Source organism: Danio rerio, chromosome 3 (assembly GCF_049306965.1).
Source record: "Danio rerio strain Tuebingen ecotype United States chromosome 3, GRCz12tu, whole genome shotgun sequence".
NCBI classification, from domain to species: domain Eukaryota; kingdom Metazoa; phylum Chordata; class Actinopteri; order Cypriniformes; family Danionidae; genus Danio; species Danio rerio.
In genome coordinates, this window is record NC_133178.1 from 28,422,405 (window position 1) to 28,436,056 (window position 13,652).

Below are 13,652 nucleotides of genomic sequence, written 5' to 3' on the forward strand. Positions count from 1 at the left end.
TTTTATCACTGTTATTTGCATTTATTCAAAACTCCAGCTGACTTTACAATGTAAAACATATACACAGAATAAACAGCTTTAAGCTTACAGTATATCCACAGTACATTGATTTTTAACTCTTAAAACATTTATTGCTAGTGCATGAATATTTCTTATTGCTTTTATTTTACAGACATAAATTGTTATATCGAACAAGTCTGAAAGTGTTGTGCAGTTAAACTGACTAGCGTTCTATAAGAGCAGGTCTAATTGCAGTTCTAAATAGTTGCTCGTTCAGTGCAAAAGCTTGATGCTAATTCTAACTCTTGTTGAGTGTTTTAGTATTTTATGGCAAAAACAGTTGCTCTAACACTTCCTGGCTCTTCCTAAATCTCCATATTCCAATGCATAAGGAATCATGGATCTTCTGCCAGGCCTCCAGCTCAGATTTCCACACAGTTGCTCTGGAGCGGATGAGCTGAGAGGCATCACTCTTACTGCCCTTAGCCAGACTTATGCTCTCTTTGCAAATAAAAATGGCATCTAGGCCAATAAAGAGGGCATTTAGAGTGATAAATCCAGCTCTAGCAGACTTTGTAAGTGCTAGGGGGGTCCCCTTTGCCAGCTGTCCAATGTCAGGGAGATCTGCAGCTAGTTTGGGAATGCTGCGAGCGCTCTGTGCTTCCTGTAGCCCGATCTTAGCTGCGGTCGCAATCACTTCTTCACTTCTGAGCACTGTTACAGCTGAAGCTCCATCTACTATAGCATCAATACATGTGGCTACTCCTCCAACACGCACAATCAGCCTTCCTGCTGCAGACACATCTACAGTATCAATTGCTGCTACAGCTTCCAAACGCTCCTCACTACTGGCCACCTCCAGACAGTCTAGTATCTTCCCAACATCCTCCATGTATCTCTGAAAAATGTTCTGTGCATTTTTCCCATGATGGTTGTTGACTGCTGCTTCAGTGATGCCTGTTACTATACCATTGACACCACTGGTCACGCCAAGACCAACACCTGTCAGTGTAAGAGCCAATGACACCCCTGCTGTTACAGGGGCAAGAGCAAGACCAACGATGGACAAAACACCTCCAGCCACCCCTACTGAACTGCCAGCCACAGTGGAGATACTGGCGCCCATCTTCATCCTGTCCAGCTGAACTGCGCTCTCCTCCAGATCTGTCAGGAACTGCTCCATTCTAGAGCAACGCTGACTGAATATACCAATGAAGCGCTGAGCATGTTCCTGAAAAATGAAGGTCAGCCTGATGTTCTGATCCATCCTAAACAATAAAAGTGTATATTGTTTACAGCAGGCATTCAAGACAAAAAAGAAGCAGCTGATCAAATAAAAAAAGCTAGAGGTCTCACCTTATTTTGCACAACTGCTTCAAATGATCGAGCATGTTTTGCATGGAGTCCTCACTTAAGTTCAAACTGAACTTCACTAGAGGTTCACCCGTTTTACAACTGTAAAGAGTTTTAACAAGTTTAACAATCTTATTGTATCTCAAACACCATAAGGAATGAAAGTGCTTGCATTGTAGGGTAAGATGAGGAAAGATGCCAAACATTTACTGTTAAACTGTAATAAGTGTGGTTTATTTTATAGTTTATTTATTTATTGATTAAACACAGCTGGTACTGCATTAGCTCCATATATTTGTACCAATCAGATGATTACCGACACACTATAAATTACCAGAGCTTTCTACTCCAGTCATCTTCGTCTTTAAGAATCCCCCTTCCACCCATACTCGTATATCTTTCTCAATTCACTTAATTTGGCCTAAAGGTCATGATAGATTATTTTGGTCTGTGTACTGTCAAAGATCTTGCATTGCAACACAATATGGGGTTGTGACAGACTGTATTCCAAAGCTGCCATTTTCTATTTTGAAGGAAGAATTTTAAATGGGAAAATCTTAATGAGCTCATTATATATACATTACCAAGTCCATGTAACATACAACATTATATGAGGACAACCTTTTGTTTATTTTGGGTAAAGAATATATATTAAAGTGCTTGTAGAATTATTTAGGTAAACAAAATAAATCAATATTGTTAACAGTTATATACAGTGCATCTAGAAGTCATTATTTTACTCAAACCTCTACAGACAATATCCAGTAATGACAATGTGAAAAAAATGAGCATAAAAATCATAAATATCACACAATTGTACACTTAAGGAAAAGCATATCTATATAATGTTCCACAGTTAAGAGTGCACGTGAGAACAAACCAAGCTAAGTCCGGGGTGATGTCTATCTTTTACCAGGAAAACCACCATAATCACACAGCCAAGTTAACAAAGGAGGAACTAAATGACAACTCTGTGAATGTAGTTTAGTGGTCCACCTAGAGCCCAGAGCTGAACCTGATTAAACATCTCTGGAAAGATCCAAAATGGCTGTACACCACGCTCCCCTTCCAACCTGAAGGAGCATGAGAGGTACTGCAAATAAGAATGAGGAAAAACTGCACAAAAAATGTGTGGCGAGCTTGTAACATCATGCTAAAAAAAGACATTATGCTGTAACCAGTGTCAAAGGTGCTTCAACGAAGTACTGACCAAAGACTATAATTAGTTACAGTATGAACATGTGAAACTGTTGATCTTATTTTTTATTTGTAAGAAATTAGCAAAGATCTCAAGCAAGCGTATTTTCACGTTTTTTTAGGAAAAATAATAAACTCAATCCTTTTCAAAATATGGATGTAACATTAAAAAACATGGGAAAAAGGGGGCTTTAAAAACTTTCTGAATGCACTGTGTGTATTACATCCTGCTATAAAGCTTTTCTTGATAACCGTTTACCTATGTACTTTTCAGAAAGTGAATTGTCCACTTTATGATCTTAACATTGAAGCAATCTATTTTCTGAAGTTAAATATTAATTATCTTGACATGACTGAAGTGCTGAATTGCAGAGCTGGTCCAAACATACGATACCAATATCCCTATGATTAGATTTCTTCTTAACTGCTGTTTTTGTTGTCGTTTTGCGTATTTGTGTGTTATTTTCTTACTGTGAGGAAAGTAAATATATTTATTTATATCATCACCTGAACACAACTCTCAGAAAAAGTGTTCCTCAAATTATGGATTTTGCAAACAACATGTCTGTTATTGATCTCCTTTAGTGCTTTCTTTCTTCCGTGAAAAGACAATTCACAATTTAAAAACAACTTATCTATATGTACTGTGGTGGTTTTTAGTACAACTTTACAGCTTCTTTTAATTACCAACTAACAAGCTAATTTGCTAATGCTAATAATAGCAGTGCATTCTTGTGCCTCTTCCTGTCACAGTTTATGTTTAGTGTAAGTAGCAGTGCGTCTGGCATCATAAAGTTTTACTTTAATCCAATATAAAGTCACTTGCATTAATCTTATATAAATGCTGAAACAGTAATTTTTGAGAATACATGATCACCAAGCATACAATACCTGACAAAAGTCGTTTATCCCAGTTGTAAGAGCAACAAATAATAACTTGACTTCTAGTTGATCATTTGGAAAAGTGGCAGAAGGTGGATTTTAGATGAATCATCTGTTGAACTGCATCCTAATCATCATAGATACTATAAAAGACCTATTAAAACCCGCATAGACCTAAGACTCTCACAGAAACCAGTCAAGTTTGGTGAAGGAAAAATCATGGTTTGGGGTTACATTCAGTATGGGGGTGTGTGAGAGATCTGCAGAGTGGATGGCAACATCAATAGCCTGAGGAGGACCACAGGAGAGGGCAAATTCTTTAGCAGGGTAGCGCTCCTCCTCATACTTCAGCCTCCACATCAAGGTTCCTGAAAGCAAAGAAGGTCAAGATGCTCCAGGATTGGCCAACCCAGTCACCAGATATGAACATTATTGAGCATGTCTGGGGTAAGATGAAGGAGGAGGCATTGAAGATGAGAGTCCTGACAACTGAGAGTCCTGCAAGAGCACTTTCTTTGCCATTCCAGATGACTTTATTAATAAGTTATTCGAGCCATTGCAGAGATGTATGGATGCAGTCCTCCAAGTTCATGGGAGTCATACACAATATTAATTCTTTTCTCACTGCACCATGACTTTATATTCTATATTGTACATTGTTTCTGTTAGTGACAAGACTTTTGTCTAAGCAAAGTTAGACCTTTCTGACCTAATTAAATAATTAAAAATCAAGGCATTATCATATTTTATTTTGGTAAATAAGCGTAATCAAGAGGCATTTGCCTCTCATATAAGCCACTTCTGATACCAAATGATCAACTAGAAGTCAAATTTATTATTTGTTGTTCCTAAAAGGCAGCAAGACTTTTGTCAGGTAGTGTAGCGTCACAATACTCACTTGTATTAATATGTTCATACACCTCTGTGAATTATGATGTTTGAATCTTTCCTCATCTTCTCTTATTGTTTTTTTTTTTCTTAATTGTATGATTTAGAACACTTACCTATAGACATCTTCAAACCACAAAAAACTCTTGGATCTGTAAGACAGGAAAAAAAAATAATGCAATAATAATGAAATTTACCAGTTTACTTTGAAATTGCCACTAAGATGATTTGCTACCCTGTGTCAATCAAATAAGTAAAACAAATGAATTCAAGTACTAACTTTTTCTCAATCCTCTCACAAATCTGTTCTGTGATTCGTATGTATTTGTCCAGCTGAAAGGTCAGGACATCCAGATTACTGAGTGAAGGAAGGAAAAAGGTTTCTGCATTTCGTTTGAAGTGAATTAGAAGAGGAGAAGCCATCCTGGCAGCTGTGATGACCGATCGCACACTCTCTGGACTCACTCCTTTTGGCAAGAAGCTTCGTCCGGTGAACACAAACAGCGATGTGACTCTAAGCTTCTCCACTGCATCCAGAAAGTGGTCAAGTTTCTCTAGCCCCTCGAGGGTGTCCTTCAGGACGGCACCCAGATTCTTCTCCAGCTCCTGATATCTGGACTCAGCTGTGACCTGAGTTAAACCACTCCACAGGAATTCCCCGAAAGCCTTGAACTTGTTCTCGGAGCGCTGAACGTGGTCAAACTTCAGACTGACTTGGTCTGCTTGGTCCTTGATGTCTCTCATGTTCTCCAGCTCTGTCTCTCTCTGAAGGGTCCATTTTGGTTGCTTGTCGCAGAAGTCTCTCACTGTCTGGATGTAGTTTAGAGTGTTTTCGACATACTCGGAGAGGAGATGCTGTAGTTCTTCTCTGTTTCAAGAATCAAAACAGCAAAATTTGTTAGAAATCAATAATATATTTAATCAGAGCACATAATTATGTGATTAAAGCATTTCAAAATATGTATAATATATGATATTATATCTTAACATAACTAGCAGCTCATTCTGAATGGGCAGGGCAGATTTTAGGTTGCCCTACAGTCATGCAAAACAAGAGAGCTGAAGTTCCCTTTTGTGATAATATCTAGGTTAGGTTCGTGACAACAGTTTGTTGCATCGCGTTTACTGCAATACACTGTTGGGTTTTGCTCTAACTTTCGCAATATTTTGCAATCACATAAATTCATGCCAACTGTGTCACCAAATGTTTCAAATGTAAACAATCATGAAGCTGATATTGAAAACTCGGATTTTGAAAGTATATTGACCTAAATGTCTATGGTGATCATTTTTGTCAAATAGATTTTATGCATTTAGCATAGTATCAGCTAATCATCAGTCTATCTCAACAATTCTTTCAAGAATTACGTAGTCTTTGGTCATAAATTCGGCTTCTCACTGATAACAATGTTTGACGTCTATTTTAGATAAATACAGCAATGTTTGTTTGTTTTTTTTAATTCCAGGATGCTCAGGAGGATTATAAAGAGGACACACTGGAAAACTATATTCAATAATTACAGTCTAAGCCACATTGTTTGTTTGTTTGTTTGTTTGTTTGTTTGTTTGTTTGTTTGTGGACAAAAAAATGTTAACACCCAAGTTTAGAACCATTACATCCATTTTAAACTAATGTATATATATATATAAGGAAAATATTACAAATACACTTTAAAAATGTGTTAGTCGACTCAAAGCTTCATACAATTTAAATTGGTTTTAAGACCTAACAAAAACAATGCAAGAATAGGCACAGAAATTAAAAATTAACTAACTAGTTTTTATAGAAGTAAAGTTGGTTTTATATTTGCACATTCGCACTTACGCTCCCCTAATAAAATATTAGAAAACTATTGTTTGCAAATTCCAAATAGCGAAATCACACTAGCAGACAACTATTATCAAACTACAACAGCGTTCATGGTCAAAGAAATCATGCTAGTGTTGTTTGAAGTGTTACTTACATGCGATTTCAGACCGAATATTCAATATCGCGTGAAAAACAACAAAGGGACCGAGTCAAAAGTTCTCAGGTTGTTGAAAAACGAACAAAAGGAATTCAGCCAATTACTATAACGGTACACATCACTTACATTTTGCATTACAATGACATGTTTTTATTGATTAATATATTTCATGTAATTTTATATATATATATATATATATATATATATATATATATATATATATATATATATATATATATATATATATATATATATATATATATACATACACACAATTTTTTGTTTCTGATTTATATGTAACCTTGTCATTTGATTTGTTTAAATAGGTTTTGAAATCATGGCCTGTGCACATCAACATCTGTGGACCCTGCAGAACATGCATGCAACCTGTGCCCTGCTGTTTTCCTTACCTCTGTCTTACCCATTGTCTTAACTAAATATTGTAACACTGTCATTTCTGTTTTTTCTGTTTATGACATGTTGTTGTACATTAAACTATCATTATATCATAAATAGTGTGCATTTATTATGATCATTATAATTTGTTGATCCTACAATGATTGGACAACAAAAAAAATTACACATTTACATACACAATGAAAAACAAACACTACAGAAATTATGCTCTAAAATATTACTATAAACTATTGTAGAACATATATTTCTCCAAACTTACTTGTGAGTGATAGATATTATTATTACAGATGTCTGACATTAATTTGTTGATGCTACAATTATTTCACAACAAAATATTAAGATATTTACATTCATGAAAAACACTACAGAAATTATGCTCACAATTATTAATAAAAAATTTCACACCATATTTTTCTCAAAAAGTGCTTGTGAGTGATAGGGGATATTATGACTGATGTCTGATATTAATTTGTTAATCCTAAAATGATTGAACAACAAGATATTACGATATCTGTGTTTAACATGAAAAACATACTGTAGAAAATATGATTAGAATTATCAATATAAATTTATTTACAAGATATATTTATGAAAAGCTACTTATGAGTGATACACAATATTATTACTGATGCCTAATATTAATTTGTTGACACTACAATGGTTGGACTTTAAGAAATTTAGACATCTACATCCACAATGAAAAACACTACAGAAAATATGCAAACAAATATTAATATAAATTATTTCTCAACATATATTTATGAAAATGTACTTGTGAGTGATAGATAATATAATTATTGATGTCTGATATTAATTTGTTGATCCTACAATAATTGTAAAGCAAGATATTAGGATATCTGCATTTACCATGAAAAAAAAAAACTGAGGAAAAAATGCTTATAATTATCAATATAGTTTTTTTTTTACAAAATATATTTATGAAAAGCTACTTGTGAGTCATAGATAATATTATTACTGATGGCTGGATTTAATTTCTTTATCCTACATTTATTTCACAACAAGATATTAAGATATTTAGATTCATAAAAAAAAACACTACAGAAATTATGCTTTTAAATATTAATATTAATTCATATCTAACATACATTTATTAAACGGTGCTTGTGAGTGATAGACAATAGTATTACTGATGTCCGATGTTCATTTGCTGACCCTACAATGATTGTGAAACAAGATATCAGGATGTTTACATTCACAATGAAACACACACTACAGAAATTATTTGCATAAATAAAGCATATTAATTAATGTACAGGATATATTTATAAAAAGGTCATTGTGAGTTATAGATAATATTATTAACGATGTCTAATTTTAATTTGTTGCTCCTACAACATTTGGACATTAGAAAATTAAGATTTTTACATTTACAATGAAAAAAACACACTACAGAAATTATGTGCACATAAAAATGAATATAAATTAATGCAAACCATATATTTATCAAAATGTGATTGTGAGTGATAGACAATATAATTATTGATGCCTGATGTTTATTTGCTGACCCTACAATGATTTTAAAACACAATATTAACATATTTACAATCATTAAAAACACACACTGCAGAAATTATGAACACAAATTTTAATATAAATTAATATACATTATATATTTATGAAAAGCTTCTTGTGAGTGATAGACAATATTACTGCTGATGTCTGATAATAGTTTGTTGACGCTAAAAACAAGATATTAAGATATTTACATTTATGAAAAAGACACACTACAGCAATTATGATCATAAATATTAATGAATTTTTTTACACCATATATTTCTCTAAAAGTACTTGTGAGTGATAGATAATATTATGACTGATGTCTGATATTTATTTCTTTATCCTACAATGATTTCACAACAACATATTAAGACATCTGCGTTTACTATAAAAAAACATATGCTGTGGAAAATATGCTTATAATTATCAATATAAATTTATTTGCAAGATATATTTATGAAAAGCTTCTTGTGAGTGATAGACAATATTACTGCTGATGTCTGATATTAGTTTGTTGATGCTACAATTATTGTGAAACAAGATATTAAGATATCAACGTTTACCATGAAAAATATGTACTGTAGAAAATATGCTTATAAAAATTAATGTTAAATTGTTTGCAACACGTATTTATATAAGGCTACTTGTGAGTGATAGGGGATATCATGACTGATGTTTGATGTTCAATTGTTGATGCTACAGTGATTGGACAACAAAATATTAAGATATTTACATTCACTGTGATGAAAAACACAATTAATTATGCTTAATTAATTATGAAATTATGCTTATAAATATGAATATAAATTCAACATATAGTTGTGAAAATGTACTTGAGAGTAATAGATAATATACTTATTGATGTCTGATTTTAATTTGTTAATCCTACAATGATTTTGAAACAAGATATTAATATATTTTACAATTAAAAAAAAAACACTATAGAAAATATGCTTTAAAAGTCCACCTTAATAATTCTTGTGCACAATAGTAAAATAATATTTCAATGGTGGTGGTAATGGTGGTATTGATTTCAAGCATGAATCTTTATTTTTGTTGTACTCGTATAACTTATTTAAAGAATATTATAAGTATTTTTGTTACTTTTTATGTTAGCCTAAAGTCAAAGTCATGAATGTGTGTTTTTTTTTTTAAATATATATAAAAATAGTTTCCCAGAGATGGGTTGTGGCTGGAAGGGCATCCGCTGCATAAAATCTTGCTGGATAAGTTGGCGGTTCATTCCGCTGTGGCGACCCCGGATTAATAAAAACTAAGCTGAAAAGAAAATAAATGAATGACTTAATAAAAATATTTTTTATTAGCATAATTTTTCCAGCATTTGTCTACATGTTCTAGTCTAGTGTACTCATCATTTCTTTTACTAATAACATCTCTTTCAATATTATTTTGTATTTTTTTAAGTTTGCTTACAACCACTGCATGTATTTAATCTTTTTATTTAAAAATATAAAATTATGTTTTTTATACATTGTAATTTAACCAATTTTTCCCACATCAATCTTCATGTTGTGGTGACATCAATTGTTTTACGTATAATATTTATTTATTTCAATATTTTTCTCGTATTATTTAAGTTTGCCTATAATCAATCTTCTATACATTTACAGGTGTAAAAAAGTACTTTAAAATATATTAGTTTAAGCAAAATTTTTTCCCACATGAGTCTTCATTTTATGTTGTACTCACATCAATTATTTTACTAATGTGCACAGCAATTATATGGTGAACTTTTAAAGCATATTTTCTATCAAGTTTTTTTTTTTTTTCCAAAATCATTGTAGGATTAACAAATTAAAATCAGACATCAATAAGTATATTATCTATTACTCTCAAGTACATTTTCACAACTATATGTTGTAAATGAATTTATATTCATATTTATAAGCATAATTTCTGTAGTGTTTTTCATCACAGTGAATGTAAATATCTTAATATTTTGTTGTCCAATCACTGTAGCATCAACAATTGAACATCAAACATCAGTCATGATATCCCCTATCACTCACAAGTAGCCTTATATAAATACGTGTTGCAAACAATTTAATATAATTTTTTATAAGCATATTTTCTATAGTACATATTTTTCATGGTAAACGTTGATATCTTAATATCTTGTTTCACAATAATTGTAGCATTAACAAACTATTATCAGACATCAGCAGTAATATTGTCTATCACTCACAAGAAGCTTTTCATAAATATATCTTGCAAATAAATTTATATTGATAATTATAAGCATATTTTCCACAGCATATGTTTTTTACAGTAAACACAGATATCTTAATATTTTGTTCCACAATCATTGTAGGATTAACTAATTAAAATCAGCCATCAGCAGTAATATTGTCTATCACTCACACGTAATTTTTGAGAAATATATGGTCTACATTAACTATTATTAATATTTATGCACATAATTTCTGTAGTGTGTGTTTTTCACAGTGAATTTAAATATGTTAATAGCTTGTTGTCCAATCATTGTAGGATCAACAAATTAAAATCAGCCATCAGTAATAATATTGTCTATCAGTCACAAGTACATGTTTCTACAATTAGCAAAATATGAACCTATAGTTGTAATTACAATGTAACAAAACAGTTAAAACAATGAACAACACATACAGTGTCCAATCATTGTAGCATCAACAAATTGAAATTAGCCATCGGTTATCATATTGTCTATCACTTACAAGTACCTTTTTATATATGTTTATATGTTGTAAATGAATTTATATAAATATTTGTGATCATAATATCAGTAGTTTATGTTTTTCAGTGAATGTAAATATCCTTATATCTTGTTTTACAATCAATGTAGGATTAACAAATTAACATCAGACATCAGTAATATTATTGTGTATAACTCATAAAAATTTGTGGAGAAATATATGGTGTAACATAATTTAAATGAATATTTACGACCATATTTTTTTAGTGTATGATTTTCATAGTGAATGTAAATAACTTAACTTCTTAATGTCCAATCATTGTAGGATCAACAAATTGCTATCAGACATCAGTAATAATATTATCTATCACTCACAAGTACCTTTTGAGAAATATATGTCATAAAAAAATTATATTAATATTTGTGTGAATATTTACTGTAGTGTGTGTTTTTCAGTGTGAATGTAAATATCTTGTTTCACAATAATTGTAGCATCAACAAACTAATATCAGACATCAGCAGTAATATTGTCTATCACTCACAAGAAGCTTTTCATAAATATATAATGTATATTAATTTATATTAAAATTTGTGTTCATAATTTCTGCAGTGTGTGTTTTTAATGATTGTAAATATGTTAATATTGTGTTTTAAAATCATTGTAGGGTCAGCAAATAAACATCAGGCATCAATAATTATATTGTCTATCACTAACAAGCACATTTTGATAAATATATGGTTTGCATTAATTTATATTCATTTTTATGTGCACATAATTTCTGTAGTGTGTTTTTTTCATTGTAAATGTAAAAATCTTAATTTTCTAATGTCCAAATGTTGTAGGAGCAACAAATTAAATTAGACATCATTAATAATATTATCTAAAACTCACAAGCACCGTTTAATAAATGTATGTTAGATATGAATTAATATTAATATTTATAAGCATAATTTCTGTAGTGTTTTTCATGAAATAAATGTAGGATAAAGAAATTAAATCCAGCCATCAGTAATAATATTATCTATGACTCACAAGTAGCTTTTCATAAATATATTTTGTAAAAAAAATTATATTGATAATTGTAAGCATATTTTCCACAGTTTGTTTTTTTCATGGTAAATGCAGATATCCTAATATCTTGCTTTACAATTATTGTAGGATCAATAAATTAATATCAGACATCAATAATTATATTATCTATCACTCACAAGTACATTTTCATAAATATATGTTGTAAAATAATTTATATTAATATTTGTGTGCATATTTTCTGTAGTGTTCATTGTGGATGTAGATGTCTTAATTTCTTTAAGTCCAACCATTGTAACATCAACAAATTAACATCAGAAATCAATAATTATATTATCTATCACTCACAAGTAGCTTTTCATAAATATATCTTGTATATGAATTTATAAGAATATTTATAAGCATATTTTTATAGTATTTTTCTTGCATTTCAAAACAAGTTTATTTAAAAAGCACACTTCATACACAATGATAATTTAAGAATAAATCCATTACATCTCCCATTTCATCATTTTATCATGCAATTACATTGATTACAAACACAAATTACAAAAGGTCTGCTGGTCTTCCTAGTGCAGCTCTATATTGACACATGGGACATGAAACAAACATTGGCAAGAATCTCACTTAATATGTAATGAAAGTACAACTTATTACATTACTATGTAATATGTGGCAATTATGTATAAAAATATTGTGCAAATACATGCAAGTAAAAAAAAAAAACATTCCAAAGTGAATAATAGCATTGTAAATCCCCAAATGCATAGATTCTCATTTTGGACTCTTTTCGTCCACATGAGCCGAACTCATTTCATGACACTGTTATTTGCTGTCTTGAAAATATTTTTTTATTCACATGTACTTCAGCAGAGTAACATTTTAAAGGAGGGAGCCAGTGGTGAAGTTCACAAGTCTCAATCTGGCCATCTTTTGCTTGCGTACAATCTGTAAATAATTAGGAAAAAGAAGAGGGGAAAAAACATATATAGTTATTCATATTACACATGAACATGTATACTTGTGTAAAGTGTATATACATTAATCATAACTCAAAAATCAGTGTATAAAATTACTATTCTATACTAATATACTATTCTAAATTACTAAGTCTATTCTAAAGGTTTTATGTTTTTAAATTGTTTTAATATAATGTATACATAAACATGTCTGTGATATATTGTTTGCAGATGATTTTATTAAGATTAAGTAGTAGGCTTACTATAGACAGTGAACGTTGGCAGCTTGATTTTACAAACTGATAGTTTGTAGACGGTCCCTCAAAAAAGCGATGACGTCACCTCCTTCATAGAGGTAAGCGTGTTTTTCTACTCCTTTAAAACGCTGAGTTTGACAGAAAAGTGTGGCGTACATTTTGCTCATAATCGACTACAACGGTAAATAATTGAATTTGGATTCTTTACTTGCTGATTAACAAACTTATTGAACGCAGAGGTCGGAATGTGCGAATATAAAACCAACTTTACTTCTATCTAGTTTTTCTGCTTTCTGTGTTGCTGTTGTTGTTGTTTTGTTATATAACTTATCTCATCTGATGGACAAAAGTTAAGCTCCTTCATCTGGTTATAAACGAACTCAAGGATTTCACTCTGAAATGACTTATCTAAGTTAAGGGATTGTTCACTCAAAATGTACATTTCCACACAATTTACTCATAAACAATCAACCTTTAAGAATTTATTTCTTC

At 31.1% G+C, this 13,652-nt stretch overlaps 2 protein-coding genes and 1 long non-coding RNA gene across 19 annotated transcripts in view; 2 read left to right on the plus strand and 1 right to left on the minus strand.

The window, feature by feature from the left end:
- The window catches only part of apol (apolipoprotein L), a 14,222-nt gene continuing 570 nt past the window's right edge, over positions 1-13,652 (minus strand). Inside the window, exons 1-5 of one of the 2 annotated variants that reach the window (XM_073944544.1) lie at positions 6,285-6,327; positions 4,601-5,188; positions 4,437-4,472; positions 1,357-1,455; positions 1-1,268 (exon numbers count right to left, since the gene is read on the minus strand). In XM_073944544.1, the coding sequence (XP_073800645.1) occupies positions 326-1,268; positions 1,357-1,455; positions 4,437-4,472; positions 4,601-5,064 (1,542 nt within the window). In that variant the 5' untranslated portion in view covers positions 5,065-5,188; positions 6,285-6,327 and the 3' untranslated portion in view covers positions 1-325. Of the gene's footprint in view, positions 1,269-1,356; positions 1,456-4,436; positions 4,473-4,600; positions 5,189-6,284; positions 6,328-13,652 lie in introns of those variants that run through there. The other variant, XM_001339206.10, reaches the window with a different exon arrangement.
- LOC110437798 (uncharacterized) lies at positions 6,102-6,800 on the plus strand. The gene is made up of 2 exons (XR_660399.4): positions 6,102-6,398; positions 6,614-6,800. It is a non-coding gene; the product is annotated as an uncharacterized lncRNA (long non-coding RNA).
- Positions 13,227-13,652, plus strand: part of LOC101886115 (uncharacterized) — a 22,761-nt gene continuing 22,335 nt past the window's right edge. For 8 of the 16 annotated variants that reach the window (XR_012401023.1, XR_012401027.1, XR_012401028.1 and 5 more), the window contains exon 1: positions 13,227-13,341. The gene's annotated coding sequence lies outside the window, so the exon portion shown is untranslated. The remainder of the gene's footprint in view (positions 13,342-13,652) is intronic. The other 8 variants (XR_012401024.1, XR_012401032.1, XR_012401033.1 and 5 more) reach the window with 1 other exon arrangement.